Genomic DNA, 24,314 nt, shown 5'->3' on the forward strand with positions numbered 1-24,314 from the left:
CATGTTCAAACGCAAGCGCTAAGCGGATACTTCTACTCCGCAGTTTGCATTCGTCCTCATACATAAAATAGTATACAGACATAAGCAAAGAGATACTTGAAAAACGTAATTTTTTTTATTAAGACCTCTCATGAACCAAATAAGTTAATTCATGCATTTTATATCCATTTATGTACAAATGTACATTTTACTACTATTATTATTATTATTATTATTATTAAAACAGCAACAGTAAGCAATATTTTTTTGTTTTTTGTGGATTTTCTCCCCTTTTTGTCCCCAATTTGGAATGCCCAATTCCCAATGCTCTCCAAGTCCTCATGTTGGCGTGGTGACTCGCCTTAGTCCGGGTGGCGGAAGACGAATTGCAGTTGCCTCCACGTCTGAGACCGTCAATCCGCGCATCTTATCATGTGGCTTGTTGAGCGCGTTACTACAGAGACATAGTGCATGTGGAGGCTTCACGCTATTCTCTGCAGCATCCACCCACAACTCACCACGCGCCCCACCGAGAATGAGAACCACATTATAGCAAACATGAGGAGGTTAGCCCATGTGACTTTACCCTCCCTAGCAACCGGGCCAACAATTTGGTTGCTTAGGAAGCTTGACTGGAGTCACTCAGCATGCCCTGGATCCAAACTTGCGACTTCAGGTGTGATAGTCAGCGTCTTTACTTGCTGACCCAGGCCCCCAACAGTAAGCAATTTTAAATAATACACAAAAGGCAATATTTGAAAATAAAATAAAATAAAATAAATACACATATACATATATATATATATATACATATATATATATATATATATATATATATATATATATTACAAAAAAGTATATTTATTGCAACAACAAATTATCAGCAATTAATAAGAGATTCCGGTTGTTAAAACATCTACGCTGCATCGTCATGGTAACCTTTCACACGAAGATAAAGTCTTTCAATACTCCATTCATCAAGGGTGTTCCAAACGGCCATACATGAGACGCGAGTGCCCTGCTCCCTTCAGAGTTCCCACTTCAAGGGCTCTGCCCTTTAGAGGGAGAAGGACATAGGGATGCTCACTTCTGTTTGGAATTCACCCTGAGAGCACCTTTATAATTCAGCTATTTTTGGTGCAATATTCATTGACAAAATTTATTAGAGAACTTCATGGAGGAAAAATAAAAAACTAAAATGCTACATAAAGCATTTTATATAACATAAACATAAAGTGCACAGCAGGTTCTTTATTTGGGGAGCAGTTTCATCAGGGTTTGCAGGTTACTAACATACATTTCAACCAAAATTGTCATGCGTCATGTTCAAAGAGCAGTAGATCACAATTTATTTAAATGGTTCAAACATCTCCCAAACAGATGTGTGTTTAGCTGGCATAATCTAAAAATATCTTGCACAGTCATTAAAGCGGATTTGAAAAATGCTTATTGTTTTGCTGTACATCTGTTTTTGATTTAAGCATTGTTCTGTGTCGTGAGTTCGTCCGTTCAAGCAATCGCTACTGAGAGCATTTGTTTGCTTTTCATTTGCTGAAACGGATCTTTGATTTTGGAAAGCTCATTACTGACGTAGTGTGTGTGTGTACAGCAAGCGCTAGATTCACAATTCTCACACTTTTGCAACATTGAGTAAATAACATCATTAAATGCTGCATCGGCTCTAGTTACACTAAAGCCCCGGTGAAAAGAGATGTGCTTCTCACACCTCTCAAAGATATACATTCACATAAACACATCAGTGAATTTGCTGGTCGTTAACTGTCAATTAGTTTTAAAGCAGGATAAAGATGAAAAAATGGACTTGGACTTCAGTCACGCCAACACACATTCTGAAGACTGATTTGCAAAAACTTTTATTGTCTGCAAAGTTGCTTTGCAGGAGCCCAAACACTATTAGAGCCCTTGTTTAATGGGGGTATTTGTCATAACTCAGATATTGAACACAGCTTTGCAATTGTGGGTGGAATATTGTGTACGGATTCTGGCCAATGTACTCAGAAGACATGTAAGACAAAAGAATACATAAAAATGAAGACATCAAAATATACAACCCCAGCTTCAAATAGCTTAAGTTTCAAACAGAGAAAAATCAATAGGATATCCTGGCAATTTTTTTCTTTTGAACTTTAAAAAGAGTGGTATAAACCTTTAACATTGGAGCAGGAACTGAATGCAAGTAACTTTTCATTCAGAACACTTTAAAATGAATTTTGTGGATTATTTCTTGGTAATCCAATGGTCAACCCCCCCCCCCCCAGTCTGAAATGCCATCACCTGTGTGAAACGCTACTCACTTTTCCTCCTGAAGGTGGGGCTAATGAGCACAAGGGGCGTGTTGATTTCTGGTTCTGATGATCCGCCGTGACTGCCGGTTTCAGACATGCCGTGATCGCCACACAGCACCAACAAGTTGGGCAACGTTCCTTCAGATTCCTGAAACACACAAATAGCATGTTAAATACAGAACATCACCTGATTTTACAAACAACACATTTAAGCCATCGTACCACTGAATTTCAAAGAATTTACTACTATTAATAATATTAATAAACAAATCACTAATTAGTTTAATAAACTATTTTCAGCCACGTTTGGGTGTATCAATGTATTCTCTTTCTCCAATGTGCCAAAATGTCGACAGTACTTTACTTGTGTTAATTAATGCAGTTATTATTTCTGAAATGTCATTCAGGCTTGATAAATCACTGCACAATTGAATCTACTTGCAGTGACTCTGACCTTGAAGGATTTTTCCCAGTTCAAAACAAGTTAAACTCAATAGACAGCAATTGTTTCTAAAGTATAGCCACAAGACCAGCCTGACTTCATGGAAATGATGTGGCTGTGGAGCAATTTTTTAATGATGCTATGAGGTTTATTACACATATAGGTGAAATGTCCACTGTGTGTCCCTAAAAAATGAGTTTAATGTTCCCCCAGACAGATGAGGTTTTAACGTTAATGCTCCATCAAGTTTTAAATCAACAAAACTAACCTCGCTACCCTAAATCTTAAACCTAAACATAACCGATACTGTCATAAAAGCAAATGTGAGATGAAAAACACAATTGCTGAAGCAAACACTGATTTGTGGTGCTTCTACGACACTTTCGGCTCACATGTTGACTCACATGCTCTTCAGGACACGTATCCCGCTCCTTTACATCACAAGTGCAACACTCTCTCAGTTGAGCTGCTGCTCAATTTGATCACACTCAAACAACTCTGTAAATGTAGTTGGTTATGTAATGCAAATATTAAAATGTGTCTCCTTACAAGTCATGCGCTACAGTGAAAGTGTTTAGATGTCATAAGATAGCATTGTGTGAGGAACAGGGTGAAAAGTAAATGTTTCTGGACTGATAATCTGTTGATTTACTCGCAATTTATGTGAAAGTGAATAAAAGTGATTGTCCTTGTAGCGCCACTAGTGTTCATTTCACCAGAAATCAGCTGATACGTAAACCGAGACACATAAAATGTTAATAAAAATTTAGCAAAAATGTAGGTGTAGTACCATGATTCTGATTGAGGCCAGGTTGCACAGGATGTAAACATTATATCTGTTAACAGGCTTTTAGTATGACAAAATCAGGGATTTACCATCTTTACAGCATTTACCAGATCACATTGTGTTATGTCATCATAAAGCCCCTTGGCTTTAACTTTTAACAGATAAGGTTAGCAGGCAATTTTATCACACTAAACCACATTGACACATATAAATTGTTCATGTCTTGTGGCTATAATTCTTAAACATTTTAATATTTATAGACTGGCCCCCATTCACTTCCATTGTAAGTGCCTCACTGTAACTGCCACTTTTGCTATTTTACGGGGGACGAGTTCAAATAATTTGTTTATGGTAATCAACATTATGCCACAAATTTGGGCAGCATAATTAATAGAACTAAAATGGAAAATGCGTTATGACCTTTCATTATTAAACAGCAGCTGTGATTCAATTAAATATATAGTATGCTTGTGCTGCTCACTTCAAAGATGATATGTGCTGTAACTAAATCTCATGTTAAAGTAAAAGATGTTCTCAGAGTTTGGTTTAGTCAGCTTACATGCACTGAGTAAGTCACATTTAAAGTGCTCCTGATTCACTCTAATTCAATTTTGTGTAATTCCAAATATGTTTGTCAGCTACAAGGTAAAATACAAATATTATACACTTTGGCACTGGGTATTTGTGGACAGAGGAGGAGATGTTAAAACGAGGAGCACATTATACAGCTGTTGTGAAGTCAGCTACACATAGCAACCCTTCATTCAGTTTTCTGTCAAAATAAAAGCTTGACAGTTTAGAATTCCTTGGTTTAACTGGACTGCAAAATAATGCCCCATCTAAGAATTGTATAACAGAAATATATTATTACTGTATAATAATAATAATAAATATAATATTAAAATTGTATAATATTCATGTTGCCTGGGTTCCCAAAAAATGATGATGAGGAACAGTGGGCTGAGACCCTATCATTAAGTTGATGAAAACAGTTACATAATGGTAATGTGAAAATGACGGAGACAGTGTTTTTTTTTTTAAATTATTATTATTATTATTTATTAAAAATATTTGTTTGTTTGTATTTTTAAGAGCACTCAAGAGTGCACCTTCAAAGATTTGACAAAGTCTTTATGGCAGTTGTAACACAGACTCAGGTAAGTTGGGATCCGTCAGCAGTTTCTTTATTGAACTCACAGATATAAACAGGCAATGGTCAAGCAGTGGGTAAGCAGGGCAATCGTAGACAGGCTGAGTGCGTAGTGAGGCAGGCTGAACGTCAGGGCAGGCAGCAAGTGGCAATACGAAGAGGCAGGCAAGAGTTTTAGGTAGGTAGGTAGCAGTCAATCATAGTCAGAGGGGTAAGCAAGGTCGGCAGGCAGAGAATGAATCAGGTTTAGTAGTTAGAACGCTCAGTAGTGTAGCCGGAACAAACAAGACTTCGCAATGTGAATGCCACTGCGCGTGGCTTATGTAGAGGGAGTTGAATGAGGAACAGCTGTACCTTAATCAAGCCCCGGTATGTGTTTAAAGAGGAGATTAGAACTCAGGTGAACCCGATCTCCGGTGGCCGATCGTGACAGCAGTAAAGCATGGGAAAAACATTCATTTTGGTCAAAGGTAATCACTAATAATTGTTTTGTTCATCACATCACAGTTAAAAACGTAATCACAATATTTTTCAAAATAACTGCAATATGACTTTTTATCTAAATCTTGCAGCCCGACCAAAAATGCTGTCGATTAAGCTTAATTTGTACTGAAACTAAAATATTATTTTAACACATTTATGCACTTTAGGCATGCCACAAATTATTCATTAAATGAAGACCTCAAAAACTGGCAAGATTACATTTGCAGATCTGATGTATGTGTCTATATGATGAATGTATTCATGTTTGTGTGTGTGCGCGTGTAAGAGGTAAAACAGAAAGTGGGGTGTGGGAGAGAAGTCGAATTGCTCTCATCTCCACTGGAGCAAAACACAATGATTTTAACGCTAAGCAGCGGGGACAAGTCTCTCTCTGTCTCTCTGCCATGAGGGATGTGCGGCCGATCAGCTCTGTTTCACATCAAAGAGTCTCCCAGTGTGTCGAGGCCATTTGATTCCCTCAGTGGGCTCTCTGAGGCCATACACACAGTAACGCACACTAAACAGCGGCTCTCACACACTCCCGAGGCCTCGTAGCGCTATGCTAACAGCTGCCTGGCTGTCGCTCCAAACCTTCTCACTACGCTAATGATGCTACGTTCACAACAACTCCTCTTCTCTGCTTGCGGCTGTTCAAATTTTCATGAGTCAGTTAAACATTATGCTAATGAATACCCTTCCTCCCCACCTCAGTTAATGTCCGCTAAAGACTAGCCCTGTGAATAAAGCTATTTGAAATCGCTGCCTCACTCACAGGCTATTATCCACAAGTATTGGTGGATTACAGTATAGAAAAATAAAAGCGTGCATTGACAGATGTGATTTAAACCATGCCTGCTGGAAAAGCAAACCATAAATCTGCTAAGAGAAATGTTAATCTTGCAATTGACCAACACTTCACTGTCAAGAAACAGCTAAACTGTCACTCATGGCATGCTCAAGAATATAACAACCAAAGGCTTACATATCTTGGATACAATACAATAGTAATTATATTTTCTTCTCTTTCTTGAACATGTTTTTAGGGAACCACTGGTTATAAAAAATATGATTTTTATGCATGTTTTTTTAAATATATATATATATATATATATATATATATATATATATATATATATATATATATATATATATATATATATATATATATAACACTGGGCATTTAAAGGGGTCATGACATGAGAAACCAAATTTGCCTTGATCTTTTGGTATATAAGAGGTCTTTGTATCATTAAAACGTCCTGCAAGTTTAATATTTTAAGACGTCCTCCCCATTCTAAACGAATCATTTAATCAAGCTCAAAATACAGCTCGTTCTGGATTCATGGTTAGAAGTGACGTGACGGTTAGAAGTGACGTACCAGCGTTTGCATATGACCGCCTCCAGCACAACATAACTACGCTCTAAGCGCAAGACAACTACGCTCATTTCGTATCGCCGTGCGCCTCACAAGTGTTCAGTCGATGGACAGCGAGCTCTGACAGAGACTACTTGTGCACAGGAAAATTACGATGCCACACAGATGTGCTGTTCCTGGCTGTGGTCAAACAAAACCTCTGAATAAGCTGCCGAAAGATCCAGACGTCAGGGAAAAATGGATGCAGTTTATTTTTTGCGGACGTTCCAGTCACGGCAGTGTTAACTTAAGCGTTTGTTCTGTACATTTTAAGGATGACTGTTTTGAGAACAAATCTCAATATGATGCTGGCTTTGCCAGAAAACTGTTGCTCAAAGATAAGTCCGTGCCGACTATTCTGGGAACAACGACGACGCAAACTGTAAGTAATCTATTTTAAACTTTAAACTACTTTTTAAAGCGCAATTTCATTCATTATGAATAATCACAGTGTTTTTACTTAGTTTACTTGCATATTGTTCTGGCTGGGGCGTCAATAATTGATACATAGGCACTGACGTTAGCCAATCATAACAGTGGGCGTTAACACTGAAGTCTTAAATGGAAAACGCCCCCAAAACAGACTGTTTGAATCAGAGGATGAGAAACAGGGTGGGAAAAGGTCATAAATCACTAGATTTTAAAAGTTTTTCTTAAAAAAAAATATATTAATACTATAATTGCACCTAAAGGAACATAATAATACAATAAAAAAAACCATGTCATGACCCCTTTAAGGTTGCAAAATAATCATAATTAATTAATTAATTAATAATGTATTTATTTATTTTTAGACAAAGTTTTGAATTCACAACTCAGTTCAACACAAAAGTATATGAATTTTTTATTTTTTTTGTCTATGCTTTTGTCTATGCTTAGAAAACAATTCTTTAGTTGATATTTAGGGATAAAATATGAAATGAAGAATAAAATATTAAATAATATTATTGAATTGCTTCTAACAAATGCTGCAAATCTGCTCTGCTGGGTTTTTGTGGGTTACGTGCTCCAGACATTTATACAGAAAAAAAAAATATTCTAAAAACTGATATGTTTTGAGCCCTGCCCTGCTGGAGAAATAAAAATAAACAAATAAATAATAAAATTAATTAATACATTATTATTATTTTTTTTTTTTCTACAGGCTATTGTCAAAATACACTATTTGCAGATCTATTAACTTGATTAACTTGTGTGGTAGCTCACTGGATAGTGTTGGACTTTGGACTCTGGGACAGGGAGGACACCATCAGTTAATTTGTTGTTTAGTTTAGGCAGGTATGTTTTGCTCATTTAAACCTCTATCTAACATTCACCATATCAATTTTGCCTGATTTTAACCTCACTTTTTGTGCCCCCCGCTGGATATTTCACTGGGAAACTGCACACAAACCTATCATGAAGCATGTTTTCATGTTGAAAATGTTTTTCAAATCTCTTGCCATGGTCACGTAGCATTCATGAGACCGGGCTGGACATTTCTTTGCTTCCATTAAAGCACACAAGACGCTCTTCGTAAAATTGTTAAATCATAATGGAAAACATGATCATCAGTTTTTGTTCATGCCATCTCAAGTGCATACTGTCGTTAAACCAAAAAGTGAGACATTTAAACAGATACAGTCATCCAGGACACCCCCTCCACATCCAATAATTATTCTAATGATCTTTTATTTATTCAAAATAATGAGTTTACTGTAAAATTACTGTTTAATAATGTAGGTAGCACTCTTTCCAGATGAAATGCTTTTATAAAGCTTGTGTTCGGTATGAAAAACAAGCATACGACAATGTTCATGTTTATAATCAAAAGGGAGGTGTGCTGTATACCCCCTGTAATCTACTGGGTCTTTTTGACCCAAACAGAATTTAAAAGGGTTAAAATTAGAATTAATTACAAAAACAGACTTTCGGACCCCACTGTACATCATTTTAGATATAAAAGAAAATATATAAGTTTAGGTGTAAAACTGAGTAGACCTTTGGCATGACACTATAGTAGCTAGATACATTCAGTAGTGTTTCATGGTGACTTAATGGCCATGAAGTGACATTTACAATGCAACAACAATTCTAGAAGAAGAGATTCATAGTAAAATCTTTCCTATGCATCCAGAATTTCATTGGCTTAAAATATCACTGAGAGCGTTTTGAAACGAAAACGCCGTTTTCAAATGTATCCGGATTAATGTAGATGTAGCCTCTGTTTCCCGCTGTGCGCCTGAAATAAGGCTGGTATCAGACTGCACTACGGTAATGGAGATGGATGAGTCTCTGGCTGTAAACGAGAGTTCATATCACTCTGACATACTGAGGTTACAGACTCTCTGCTGAGAGGAATGGGGGTTAAGAAAGAAACTACAGCAAACTAACATGAAGTAACAACATACATTTTTTTTTTTTTACTTTCTATTTCCTTTAAAAAGTAATTTACTGTGTTTCCCTGGATGTTTGCTGTTACCATAGAAAATATATTCGAAAACGAAAGCTTTCCCCATCAGTCAGTGCTAGAACGCTTAAAGTAAAACAAAACTCGAAAGAAAATTCTATCAAAGAGATCAAAAATACTAACATCAAACAGCCATTGGGAATTCCTATAAAAAGTTTCTGACTTTATTGCGAGCAGGCAACGAGTGTGTTCTGAGATGTATGTGAATTTATCTTGGTGTTTTATTGGCTGCTCGGACACAGATGTGGTTGAATGGAGCGCAGTGGTAAAGCAGGAATTGGCCATTATGTGAAAGCGCTAAAGTGATTTCTGACTTCAGGAAAGAGCGATTTGCTTTAAGACAAGAGGAGAGAACAGCAGGAAAAAAAGAATAAACTGGAAAAAAAGTTCGACATATTTTTTTTTAATATGCCACCTGCCACCTTCACATATCTGCGGGCACCTTTCAAAGAAACCTTGAAGAATAGCGTCTCTGTAATGTTTCATGTTCACATGAAATCATGTTAGAGGCCACATTAGCCTTTCAAATCACTTCTTTACAAAAGTTATGAATTCCAGAAAAGTACATTGTAATGACACAGAAAAGAAAAAATAGAGAACAAGAGAGTGAGAGAGAAATATAGAGGAAACGTGTATAAAAGAATATAAGCTGTAAATCTGTGAGGGGATTTCAGAGGCATAAAAAACAAACCCAGAGACTTCAATCGAGGTTTGATCATTGTTTTGCCACTTACACATTCAAAGTGATTCTCCTCAAAGCACCAGTGTGGAACGTTCCAGATTCATTGTTGAAATATTCAGGAAATCGGTTAGCAGTTTCCTCACGAGATACTTTAATACTGTGCTTTTTCATTGGAGAAGAGATGTGATGGAAGCCAAGCTGGTTAGATTCTATCACCATTTCCTCATCCTCAGGGCCCGGTTTTTCAAAAGGTTTAATCCGGATAAAATTGATCCGGATTTAGTAATCCTTTTTTTTGCGATCCGTGATCACGTAATCCAGCTTACTTTTGAGCCAGTTTTTCAAAGCAACATCGGATTGGATCAATCTGATCCGAATAGGAACTTTTCAGGATCACCAAATCTGGATAACCAGTGCTCAAACAGGATAGGAAATCACAATGTAGAACTATAGATATGTAAAAGCAACAAGTAGAATAGCCAGTGTGGGGTCAATATAAGTTTATTTTTATTTGAAATGAAAACACACACATTTAAAAAAAACTAAAAACAAGAAAAACCCCACCCCATCCTCTTCCAGCAGTCCGCTCATCTGAGACCTACAACAAAAACACTGTACATTGAGGATATTTATAACAAGTTTCAAATATAGATGTATTGAATTAAAAAAAGACTTAATGTCAAATACTCCACAATAATTTCAGACTTCCTCATCTGATGTGGAGAGACCAGCTTGTCTGAGCGTAGCCTTTAGGAGGCGGATCTCAAGTCTGGCCTTGGTTTGCTGCAGTTTGGTCAGAGTCAGTTGTTCCTCTGCCAGACGAAGCTGTGCTTCTGCCCTTTCAGTCTCTTTTTGCAGAAGTGCCTTGTAATCATCATCTTTGTTTGATGAAGGGCGCTTCAAGCCTTTCCTCTGAGATCCTGTGGCAACTACCACTGGCTCAACCAATGAGGATCCAGCTTCTTCCACAGGAACAGAGCTGAGATTCAATATAAATGCGCTCTCTGGATCAGCCTCAGGAGGAACTGGCAGATTCTCCTCCTCCTCCTCAATCCAAGGCTCGCCATCCCCTACAACACCTTGAATACCATGGAGAGCTTGTGACTTCTCACCTCCAATGATGTCGAGGACCACATCTGTGTAATCTCCCCTCTTAAATGGCTTGTTGCCTGTTTGTGGGTTTTTGGCTTCAGCATGGTCCTTTGTTGCCCTGGCCTTAAGATTCTTCCACCGCAATTTGATTTGGTCTGTGGTCCTCCTCTGGCCAGACCCTATGGCATTCACATTTTCTGTGATTAAAATCCAAACATCATTTTTCTTTTTGTTGGTATCCTTAGCAGAATTAAAACTTCCCACTATTGTTCCGTAATGGCACCGAACACCCTCTAGTAGTGCATTGGTTTCAGCAGCAGTGAAGTTACAGCTTCTTAAGTCCATGGTTCCGTTGCTTTACTATAGTGAACATTGTTCATCAATTATAGGCCTTGGGTCCAATTGCCTCAATTATCAGTTGTAATAGGTGTGTTTGAAAAGACCAACTACACAGCCATATAAATCAGCCTTTCTCAGAGGATTCAAGGAGAGACAGTGAAATGGCAGGTGTTGTCCACCGCCACCACCACTTTGCCAGGAGAGGATACCGTCAAAGGGTGTATGTTGAACGTACCAAGCCACTGGAGCAATACACCACTGAGAAGCAGTATGTCCGGTTTCGCTTTGGGAAGGCTGATATAGAGTACCTTGTGAACCTTCTCAGGCCAAAACGTCAACACAGAACCCAAAGGAGTCATGGTCTGTCTGTGGAAGACCAGATCCTCATTGCTCTCCGATTTTATGCATGTGGGACTTTCTATCAAGTTGTTGGTGACTATATGGGAGTGGTGAAATCAGCTGTGTGTGATGTGGTGAGAGATGTGTCAATCGCACTGGCCAGCCTGGTCAATGAATTTGTTTCTTTTCCAAAGGACAACCAGATTGCCCAGGCCAAGCGCAGCTTTTTTCTTTTGGGGAATATGCCTAATACTATTGGAGCAATCGACTGCACACATGTGCATATACAAGCACCTCGTGAGAATGAATGGGAGTTTATAAACAGAAAGGGGAGGCACAGCATCAATGTCCAACTTGTGTGTGATGCTGACCTCATCATCACCAACTGCGTTGTCAAGTGGCCTGGGTCTGTCCATGATGCACGCATCCTGAGGGAGAGCGCTCTATATAGAGACCTCCAAACCAACCGACCGGATGGCATAATATTAGGAGACAGTGCCTACCCACTCCTACCATGGCTGATGACTCCTTTTCTAACAGCAAATACACCGGCGCAGGCACACTTCAACACTGCTCATTGCAGAGCAAGATGTGCAATTGAGCATTTAAATGGAGTTCTTAAGAGGCGCTTTGCATGCCTTAACTACCTGAGAGCGGAACCACAGAAAGCATGCAACATAACCCTTGCCTGTATTGTCCTGCACAACATCGCTACTAAGCGCAATGTCCCTCTCTGTGCTGACAATGATGCACCTGAGCCCCTTGGAGAGCCTAACCAACCTCCTGCATTCTGCCAGAACGAGCAAACAGGACGTGCAACAAGGGACGCAATAGTTAGACACTATTTCTGATTTGGATTTCAAAAATCAGTGATTGCCATTCTTTGCATTTTTTTTGGTTATTCTGTAATCATTGCATGCATCACTAATAAATATTCTAAAAACAAAAATATTTTCGATTGTGATGAATATATATATCAATTAGTGACAGAATAAAATGTATTGTTTTTGGTCAATTTTGACAGCTGTTTGGGGGATTATTTTATGAGGCCAAACTCTTTCTATTTTGCTGTAGGCCTATACTGAAAGGCTGAATACGTTAAAGCCTACCTAATCACTGTAGCCTGACGGATGAACAAATAAAATTAAAACCTTATGAATAAATAGGATATCTTGTAAGATACTGCATGATCCAAATATAGTATTATTTGATACATTTTTAAAGTTTTCATTACATTTTGGGCATGAAATCCACGCTGAATCCACCCTTCTGATGGGATCAGTTTAATCCAGATTTTTTGGATCAAAGTGATCCAAATCCTACAAAAAAGTTCTGAAAAACCCAAACTAAAGGTTTGATCCGGATCAAAACCAAGATTGGATTACGTGATCTAATCCGATTATGTAATCCGTTTTTTCTTTTGAAAAACCCATTTTCAAGATTTGATCCAATCCGTTATCCAAAATCCTAGTGGATTACTTTTGAAAAACCGGGCCCATGTGTTTCAAACCCATATGACTTTCTTTCTTCCAGTTGAACACAAAATAGAAGCATAGAGTGAACAGGAGCTTTCAAGGTACATTTTTAATATGTTTTTGTAATGAATTCAGCCATATTTTCAAGTCTTCCCAAGCCATATGACAGCATTGTATGAGGAACAGAGAGAGTCTCTCAAATCTCATTCACACTTCCTCATATTCAAGCATGGTGTGTCCGGTTCCATTAAAAAAAAAACTGGTGTAACTGTGAGTGAAGACAGAAAGTTCGCAATTTGTAAGAATTGTAGATCTAAAGTAAACCGTGGGGGAACCACCACAAAAACGTTTGGAACAACAAACCTAATTAGACACTTAAAACACCATCACCCAGCTGAACATGCCCAGTTTGAAGAAGCTAAAAAAGGAAAAGCCTCTCCTATCTTTCCTTGGTGTGAGCAGCGAAAAGAACAAAGCAATTACGAGGAAAATTATGGTATTCATGGCCCTGGATGACCAGCCTTTTTCCATAGTTAAGGACAGAGGCTTCAGAAATCTGATACATTTCCTCAGCCCAAAATACACAATCCCGAAAAGGCGGTACTTTTCCGATGTCACATTGCCCGAGTTGTTTAATCTTGTCATGTCACACACGCAGCCTGTTACAAGCCGTTCCCGAAGCAGCAATCAGTTTTACAACTGATATTTGGACATCTAACGTAAGCTTAATGTTAATGGTGAGTGTATTGCACTCTTCAGTTTTGTTCATAGGCTTGTAATCTTTGGACTTTTGTGAGACGAGTAAAGCTGTGTTCACACTGCCAGCTACTTTGTCACTGCATGTCGCCATTGAATGGTGGTTAGGTCATAAATTATTTAAAATTATTATTATTATTAAAATATTAGGATCACTTGAGCTCTACCATCTTCTCATGTATTGGCTGTCGCTCCTGACAGTCGCTCTTCATTTGCATAAAGTTAAACATTTCTCAACTTTGTTGCATCGCTGGACACGCCCACATCCGTTCGCCAACAGTCGTCATCGCTCGTGTTGCCAGAAGTCACCAGCTCTCATTGAATATGAATGAGATGAGGTCGTTTTGTCGCTGGCAGTGTGAACGCAGCTTAAAAAAGTGGAAAAAGGTCCATTTATAAACCTAGTGGAAAATGACATCTGTTTTGTTATATAAAGCAACAAATTGTAATCTCTCCACCTAGTGCTGGGTCTTCCCTGAGGCCTCCTCCCAGCTGGACGTGCCTGAAACACCTTCCTAGGGAGGCGCCCAGGGGGGCATCCTTACCAGATGCCCAAACCACCTCAACTGACTACTTTCGATGCAAAGGAGCAGCGGCTCTACTCCGAGCTCCTCACGGATGACTGAGCTCCTCACCCTATCTCTAAGGGAGAAGCCCTCCACCTTTCTGAGGAAGTCCATTTTGGCCGTTTGTACTCGCAACCTAGTTCTTTCGGTCTTGACCCAGCCTTCATGACCATAGGTGAGGGTAGGAACAAAAATTTACCGGTAGATCGAGAGCTTTGCCTTCCGGCTCAGCTCTCTTTTTGTGACAATGGTGTGATAGAGCGAGTGCAATACCGCCCCCCGCTGCCCCGATTCTCCGGCCAACCTCGTGCTCCACTGTCCCCTCACTCGTGAACAAGACCCCAAAGTACTTGAACTCCTTCACTTGAGGCAATACCTCCTTCCCTACCCAGAGTACGCACTCCATCGGTTTCCTGCTGAGAACTATGGCCTCAGATTTAGAGGTGCTAATCCTCATCCCAGCCGCTTCACACTTGACTGCCAAGCGATCCAGTGAGAGCTGAAGGTCATGGACCGATAATGATATGAAGACTACATCATCTGCAAAAGGCAGCAATGAGATCCCCAGCCAACCGAACCGCACACCTTCCCCACCCCGACTACGCCTCGATATCCTGTCCATGAATATCACAAACAGGATTGGTGACAAAGCACAGCCCTGGCAGAGACCAACCCCCACATGGAACGAACTCGACTTCATGCCGAGGACCCGGACACAGCTCTCGCTTTGGACGTACAGGGATTGGATGGCCCTAAGAAGGGACTCCCCCACACCATACTCCCGCAGCACCTCCCACAGTATCTCCCGGGGGACCCGGTCATACGCCTTCTCCAGATCCACAATTGCAATGTTTATTAATTTCTTTTATTATGAAAATAAAATTTTGCATTGAAGAAAAGTAGACATTTGTTTGTATATGCTGTCAATTATAGTTCTTAGAAAGAAAATCTGAATTGGCAAAAATCTGAATTGGCAGGTCAAACTTACAAAAAATTAAACAAATCGGAATCGGCCAAGAAAATTGCAATCGGTGCACCTCTACTAAAAATCTTCATTTGTGGTCTGCAGAAGAAAGTCAGTCGTACACATTTGGGATGGCATGAGGGCGAGTAAATAATGAGATCATTTTCATTTTTGGATGAAATATCCCTTTAATGCCATATTGAAAAGTTTGCCCTCTTGATCAAAAATGAGGGACAATAAGTGTCCGGTAAAGGATGTCTTCATTTCGGCCAAAATACAGGGCTAAATCGGGCAAGCTGTCAACCCTAGATCCAATACAATGGCCAAAAATGTCCATCTCAATGGACTGTAGTAGCATTGCTTTAAAGTTGATGTACTAAAAGATGAAGAGAGAAAAATGGTTGTGCCTGTAATGACTCCCAATATGGCTAGGGGTATAAAGGGTGTAAAATTAAGAATGAATTATTGTCGTGGATACTGGATACAGACACTACTACAACAGAGCTACAATCCCAAACAAAGTGGTTTATTTTTATGCAAGAGCTAGATGCAGTAAATGGAGAGCAATGTGCAACAGGCGAAAATATGGAGTATTTACAATATTCACAGTACCGATAGACAAAGGGGGAAAAGGGACATGAGTGGGGCCAAATCAAAGAACAAAACCACCCGCTAACTTTACCCCAATCCTTCTAGAATGATTAACTAAAGAAAATGTGAAACAATAAATCATTCTTCAGCGTCAAGACAACCTTACTAACAGCGGCGTAGCCAAGGGTGGGCCGGGCCCCCCCAAATTACACCCGGGCCCACCCAGGATATTAGAGATTATTCCTTGACTTCAAATATATATTCATGAAATAGTTAAAAACTGCTTAAATTCTGATTTCTGAGAGAACTATTTGAATGCACTGCATCTCTGCTGTTAAGGAAAATATGGTAAAAAAAAATGTATATATTTCATTGACGCCCACCCAAATGCAATTTCCAGGATACGCCCTTGCTTACTAATCTACTCTGCCTAACACAAACACAAAACTTAAAAGGGGTGGTACTCACAGTTATGGAACGATAAATTAAAAATAACAACAAGTGACAAAATGCAGGACCAACAGGACAGCACAACGATACACAGAGAACATTTAACATTTTAACAAGAGCAGATAAAGAACAATGGCATGGTCCAAAGCGGAGCCAACAACAGACTGTCGACATTGCGTTTTGGATGGGGTTTTAAACAAGCGGGGTGACGGCGGATTGGCGGTTTGATGATCCAATGGCAAGTGAGAGAGAAAGAGAGAGAGCCCAACACAACAACAAACCAAAACACAGACACATGTACGGGACGTAACATGCCACATGGTCTTTGGTATGGGCTGGGTTCAGGCTTCAACTTAATCTATCCCCCACTCACACTGAAATCATCAAACAGGAAACATGAGCACTTCATCTCTGGATACTTCAAAAACCTCAAATAAAGGCAAATAAGAGATTTGCATAAAATTATGCCGTGTAGACACAAGTAAATCAGTGTGGGTGAATTTATAAAAGCATGGCCCAATTTACAGCCTCAAATCTCCTCTTCACAGAAGGGATATCGGACGGGAAAAGAAGGACAGGAAATTAAAGCATACGATTATATTCAGATTCTCAAAAGTGTTGTCATTTACACAACATGCATTAGTTTGAGTGCATAACAGGCTATAATCCAAACTCCCGAACAGCTCATTTGGGGTCCTGTGTCCGCTTATGGCCCCGGAGAGAAGCAGGACAGAGTGAAGGCCAGAGACTGTAGATGAGCTCTTCTTTTGTGCCAAGGCTGAAATCACTAGCATCATTGAAGGGATTTGGTGCATGGACACAAAGAGATTGAGAGATTGTTCTGTTATAGGAGAGAAATGACTCAATGAGTTCATCTCTGAGGCTGTCTGACGAGCGAGGGAATATATCAGGGGAGAGAAAGAGAGAATGATGTAGTATAATGGAATGAACCGCACCAAACTAGAGCGAACCACTGCCAATACGGGAGCTTGCTGAAGTGTTTCCTGCAATAATGTTCAACAGCACCACCGTAAAAGACGTGATGTTTCATCTTAGTGAGAGCTTGTAGTTTGAAATGAATGTGAAGAGAGATAAAGAATGGGCAAAATGAAACACTCGCTCACTCAGAAATAAAATATTAAAATATATATTTTTTAAAAAACAAAGAAAAAATCCACAAAATAATACAATGGTAAATAAATAAATATACAAACAAATCTGTCTATAACATTGTCCTTTTTGTACACAAAAAATATATAAATACATATAGTGCAACCAGTAAAGTCCTATTCATGAACAAACTAGGGCTGCAACAACTAATCAATAAAATCGATAATTATCGGCAACAAATTTAATAATTGATTATATGATATTTGTGGCGAGCACGGAGAAGCTCCATCAGTAAAGACACTTTACAGCCCAGTGAAAATGTGTTGCATGAAGAGACTTGTTTGAGACCAGTTGAAGTGGAAAAACATGACCCAAGATGCCCAGCGCATGAGAGCACTTTATAAACACTTCAAAGAAGATCGTAATAAGCACACAGTCTAATGTGGACCGTTTGCTGTGTCCGGGGCCGTATTAAGGTGCTCCGGGGCCCCGGTTGGAACGAGTACTGAAAAATCATACTCAAGTAGAAGTGCTGTTGCTTCCCAAAAAATATAGTGCTAGTAGAGTAAAAGTAGCTGTCCTAAAAACTACTCAAATAAGAGTAAAAGAGTAGCTCATTTAAAAGTGAGTAGTGAGTATTGAGTATGGAGTTGCAAAACTTGTGCCCCATTATAATGTACACTGTATGCCAACTTTTAAAATACATCACTTATCTATAATAACCACTACATGAATCTAATTCCAAAAAATAATAGGTTTACATGATAACAGAAATGAAGATTAAAAAGTTATTTTCAATACACTGATCACCATTATAAATCATAATGTATGAAAAAATTATATTAAAATCAGTTTATGTGTAGGGTCTAATTTTCCCTTTATGCTGACAGAGCGTTATTGTTGTGCATAAAACATGTTCTGTTATAATATAAGCAGGATCACTTGGCACGTCTTGTCCTGCACAATAGAGGAGGTCGAGCAGGCATGGAAAAAGCTGTTTGGTACAGGGGCTACTTCATGCTTAAAAAGGAATAATTCACACAAATGAAAATTCTCTCATCATTTACACACCCTCATGTCACCCCGGATGTGCATGACTTTCTTTCTTCTGCAGAACACTAATTAAGTGTCAGCTCTTTTGGTCCGTACAATGAAAGTGAATCAGTGCTAAAATACTGAAGCTCCACAAATCACATAAATCAGCATGAAAGTAGTCTACTCCACGTGCCTCCAGTGGTTTAATCCATGTCTTCAGAAGCGATATGATAGATGTGGTGAGTAACAGATTAATATTTATAAATTATCCTCCCTAATCAATCTCCACTCTCATTTTCACTTTCTTCTTGTGTTTTTGGTGATTCACATTCTTCATGCATATCACCACCTACTGGGCAGAGAAAATAATTTATAGCAAAAATGGACTTGAATATTGATCTGTTTCTCACACACACCTGTCATATCAATTCTGAAGTCATGGATTAAACCACTGGAGTTGTATGTATTACTTTTATGCTGCTTTTTGGAGCTTAACAATGTTGGCACCCCTTCACTTTCGAGATACAATGTTCAACATTGATTTAGTTCTTGTATATTTTAAGTCCAGCAATAGTTGTGATTTCATTCTAATTCTCTACAATTTGACAGGATGACTTTGGTTCATTAGCTTGATTATTTATACATTTATACAGCATTTAACATGTTTGGGAGTTTAATACGAGGTTCAATGAGATATAGTGAATTATATTTGTATTTTTGCGTCTGTCCTGGGAGTATATCAAGCTTTTTTAAATTAATTTCTCATAATACGGTGACTTCAGGATTCTCAAGAAACCACACCAGCGCTTCATTTGAGCACATAGACTCAAGAGTTTAGCCTGAGTGGCCGAATCAGTTGGGAAAAGAGGATAAATAATTTCTGTGTACATAATATTACGACTCGTTGGATAACAGACCATACAGAAGAGGCAAGAAGCATTATTCGAGGAAAATGTTTACAAAAGTAATGGCCACAAAGCTGTAGTGGAAGTAGTTTCCGATTCATGTGAAAAAGGCTAGATGTACTATATACAACTGTGTATATAATGCAGAATATAATGCTTAATAATGCTAAGCTATGGCAGAAATTATTTTAAGCATACACATATTTTTTAAAAGAAAGTTTTAGAAACGTAATCAGTGAAAATAATATTTTAAAACCTACAATATTCATTTCAAATATATAAAATGTATGCATCAGTGATTATATACTGCATCAGTTATAATTCTGTATTTTTCAGCTGAATTAATATTAATGTTTCTATTCTGGTGTCACCATTGCCCTCTGCTGGGCTGAATTTTTGTCCCTTTAATGAACAGTAGCTACTTTTTGTTAAGTTGTACAAGGAAAGAAAATGTTTTGCATTTGACCTGAAAGTAATAATAATAATAATAATAATAATAATAATACAAATCAAATATAACTTCATGATTCCGGATTTGTTCAAATTTTCTGCGTATAGAATTGTGAATTTAGTACTGTAAATCAAACCAAATCCTTATCCCCTTTATCCATGCACAACTCACCCCACATGCCCCATTGAGAGCGAGAACCACTAATTACAGGGGCGGCTGTGGCTCAGGTGGTAGAGCGGGTTGGCTGCATACCGCAGGGTTGGTGGTTTGATTCCCGGCCCACACGACTCCACATGCCGAAGTATTCTTGGGCAAGACACTGAACCCCAAGTTGCTCCCAATGGCAGGCTAGCACCTTGCATGGCCATTACCACTAATCGCCACCACGAGGAGTTTAGCCCATGTCACTCTACCCTCCCTAACAAACGGGACAATCTGGTTTCTTAGGAGTCCTGGCTGGAGTCACTCAGCACACCCTGGATTCAAACTCACGACTTCAGGGGTGATAGTCAGCGTCAGTACTCGCTGAGTTACCCAGGACCCCTGCAATGAGTTTTGTTGAAATAAATGATCATTTAATAAATAATTATATATTTTTTTTAAATGATAGCTTCAACTGTCATTTTTGTTTCTGAAAATTCCCATCAGTGTTATTCCCAGCACATCTCAAGTTTGGTATTATGTTTAATGGAACTCCGTTCTGGAAATGACGCTGATGGAAATGACATTTTTGTACATTTATTCTTTGTCTTGCTAAGACTAATTTTAAAGCTAACTTTATCATTTTTGTTATTATTTTGTTTATGCTGTATGCCAACCCAAGTCGAATGAGCCGACCACCAAGTCTCTATGACATTCTCATCTGAAGATATGATCCCACTGATCCCTTACCAATGTTAAGTTTATAGGGTATTTTTCGCTCGTTTTTTAGCCCAGCGGACATCATTCGCCTGATGGCTTATAAAAGTCACAGCAGAATTGTTCTTAACAAGCTGGTTGATTTGACGTCTCATTCATGGATGTACAACAAACGTGTGGGACAAGTTAGATGCCAAAATATGAATGAAGGAAGAATAATTAATTTAGCAAAAACAAAAGGTCAGAACAGCAGTAACAAATAACACCTTTAAAGCAAGCACCACTAATAATAAACTCCTGGGACACACACACACACACACACACACACACACTTATTTATTTAAAAAAGTGTGTCACAAAAATAGTATTGTTATAGTGCACTTTTGTTTAGGATACAGTTTGGGCCTGCATTGTTTGGTGCCCTACTTAAAAAAAAAAAAAAATAATTTAAAAAGAAGAAGAAAAAAAAAAGAAATCAAGGAAACACTGGCACATCGTAATGAAAAGATATGAAAAAGAACACAAACAGAGAGTTAAGAAGGACAGAGAAATGATATAGCTCAGCCACAAATGAAAAATGAGGGGAAAAAAGAAGAAAACAAAACATCACCATAACACACAATACACAGGAAGTCAAGGGATGAACATGGGTTAAACCTGTCCAAAAACATAACAGCTCTGTATTGGAAAGTCCTCTTTTTTTGAGAATACTGAAATGATGCTTGTGACAATCGAGGGGTTCTTAGAGACCTCCAGAGGCTCTACTCCATAAAGAGCAAGAACATATCAAAGGATATATAATAGAACACAAAACATTGCCAAAATCACTGCTGTTACATTGGTGACAGTCTCACTGATGCGGATTAGTTTTTCGGTGTCATTTGGTTCTTCGGTTGAACACAAAAGGAGGAGGGCAGAATGTTCGCTCTTTTGCACAGTGAAAGAGGTGAGTGATAATATAATCTGTGTGAGCTGAATGAGTTGACACCTGTACAATGAACTTTCTACGGCTTAATTACCTCACTTAAATACATCCTAAATATGTGTTATTAATCAGCTATATCCAAAACATACTTAAATGCCAAGTAATATCTGTGCAGACAATGAAGCCAATGAATAGGTGAACTTGAACTAAATTATGTGCTTGTTAGAATGTGTAACTTGCAATGCGAATATGCCATTTCCTAAACTATCTAAATGTTAGGAATTCACAAGAGCATAACTTCTAAAAAGTAACTAATACTTCAGTATTTCTCTATGACATTATTTCCTCCAGACAGAACTGGTGTAACTGAGTCAGATTTGTAGATCTCCTTGCACACACATGCTTTTTCAGTTCTGCCCACACATTTTCTATCAGATTGAGGTCAGGACTTTGTGATGGCCACTCCATTACCTTGACTTTGTTGTCCTTAAACCATTTTGCCACAACTTTGGAGGTATGCTTGGGGTCATTGTCCATTCGGAAGACCCATTTGCGACTGAGCTTTAACTTCCTGGTTGATGTCTTGGTAAATATATTTACTATTAAAGCTTAATTTGGTAAATGCTTACATAAAGAGCATTGTAACGAAGCCAAGTTTCTGTCACTTCAAAATAAAAATCTCTGATTTTGGCTTGTTTATAGTTAAAAGTCCCACATTGTACACCACATCTTAATTTTGGGACTGTATTCATTTTGAACTCTTGTAGCATCAATGTATGTGCCCTTCATAGTAAGGAAAGACTAAAACTTTTTTTTTAATCTTTCTATAAATTGATAAAAAAAAAAAATAAAATAAAAAAAACAATCTGACAATGAATCCTTTATCAGCCTTTTCCACCACCTTAGTTATCGGTATCAGCAAAATCCACCATCAGTCAACCTCTAATGCATACAAGTCTGGAATGTGAGTAACGGTTTACATTTTTGAATGATCCATTCCTTTAACGCACACATGCTATAACAGCCACACAGTGTAATTCCTGACAGGATAGTAACTGCCTTCAGGGCTACCACATTTGGAAGAAGACACCGTTTCAAACAAACTTCTCACAGTCAGTTACTCTGCTTCTGTTGCACATGAGAAACGGCCGCTGTCTTGTGTGGAGATCAAAAAGAAAACACACAGGCTAATAAAAGGATTGAAGAAGATACTGACTGGAGCTGATCTCAGGGAGAGAGACCTACAATGTGTGTTTTAGAGTTAAAGAGAGGAAGACAGGTATTGCAAGAGTGCTCAAAGTGTGTGCTCTCTCATATCGATTATTCTTATTATAACTTCACCCAGCAGCAGTACAACATATCCGACTCGATACAGCGCTCCAGGAAATCCCTCAAACATTTGACACCCAAATTCATCTCACACACTCATTTCCTGCCTCTGGAGTTCCTTATCCCCTAACTCGCATTCTCTCTCCTCCGTTACACACAAACATTACTCAAACATTCCCACACAGTCCATAATTCAGACAGATCTGCGGGAGAAACCAATTTCCTGTTAAACTACATTACAGAAAACTCAAGTTCTAGGAAAGAAAACCCGCTAGAAGGAAACTTTAATCCCAGACATCATTCCACAGCATAGTTGAGCTTCAGAGATGAACAAGACACCATTATTAAAAAACACCCTCAGAAATTTCAGCTGTCAAGCACAAAGGAACCTTGAAAATGTACATGGCACCCAATTATTGCCATCGCTGGTGTGGAAAACAGGAAGTCCAATTTGAAAACATGGCAACCGATTCCAACCATCCTCAGGTGTAAAGCAAAGGCCCAATCACTATATCAGGTAACCTAGGTAACAAGACCTTCACTATTAAAGGGGTAATTCAAACAAAAATGAAAATTCTGTCAAAATGTATTCACCCTCATGTTGTTCCAGACCTTCCAAACCCGGAAGGTTAATTGATTGTGGGTTCCTTTGGGAATGTCGTATGTTATTTTTAGAATAGGGATGTTCAAATTACTGGTAAAATAAGATCTGTGGAGAAAATTCCTTGGAGACTCATGATTTGTTCTAGAAAATAAATTACACACAGATTTTGAAGCTGTTGTGTATTATAAAAATGTATTATGCTAACCCATCGCTAAATAAGGACAACAAGAGTCAACCATTTCATAAAGCACGTAGTTCACATGCTGATGGTAGTTGTAGTCCTTAAATAGCATTGTGACAACAACATGCATTTTTTAAAAACACAGTAACTTCAAAATAATTATTTCAGATTTGACTGTGTAATTTATGTGCGTGCTCTACAGGACTTGTGCCCAACGCAAGTGCAGCACTTTATAAGTTGAACGCTCTAACAAGCTTGTAAATTTTGTTAAATTACATCAAGTGTAAAATATTTAATTAATATTACATTTTCATTTTATTTTGATAGTTCTTCTGCTCTTTTTTTTTTTTTTTAGTTAAATATATACCATGTACTGTATATATAAAATATAGATCAACAAAATGCATTTAAAACTCTACTGCACATATATTCAATATTCAGAAGTTGTACATCACTATAGAAGGAACTTTGCTATTACAATGGATACGACGAGGGATGTTGTGATGTGGCTGGAGTGTTTTAATTATATGCGGAAATCACACATCTTCGTCAGTGGAGTAGGGAAACATATAATTGGCCATGAACACCCCAATCAGTTTAACTATTGTTTTATGCCTGTCTGAATCATCACTGAGTGCCTATTTAAAAATG

At 38.4% G+C, this 24,314-nt stretch overlaps 1 protein-coding gene across 1 annotated transcript in view; it reads right to left on the reverse strand.

Annotated features, from left to right (window-relative positions):
- pigg (phosphatidylinositol glycan anchor biosynthesis class G) overlaps positions 1–24,314 on the reverse strand; it is a 222,565-nt gene that overhangs the window by 149,168 nt on the left and 49,083 nt on the right. The window contains exon 5 of the mRNA XM_052154365.1: positions 2,295–2,433. Within this exon, the coding sequence (XP_052010325.1) occupies positions 2,295–2,433 (139 nt within the window). The remainder of the gene's footprint in view (positions 1–2,294; positions 2,434–24,314) is intronic.

This window comes from Xyrauchen texanus, chromosome 23, assembly GCF_025860055.1.
Source record: "Xyrauchen texanus isolate HMW12.3.18 chromosome 23, RBS_HiC_50CHRs, whole genome shotgun sequence".
Classification (NCBI taxonomy): Eukaryota; Metazoa; Chordata; class Actinopteri; order Cypriniformes; family Catostomidae; genus Xyrauchen; species Xyrauchen texanus.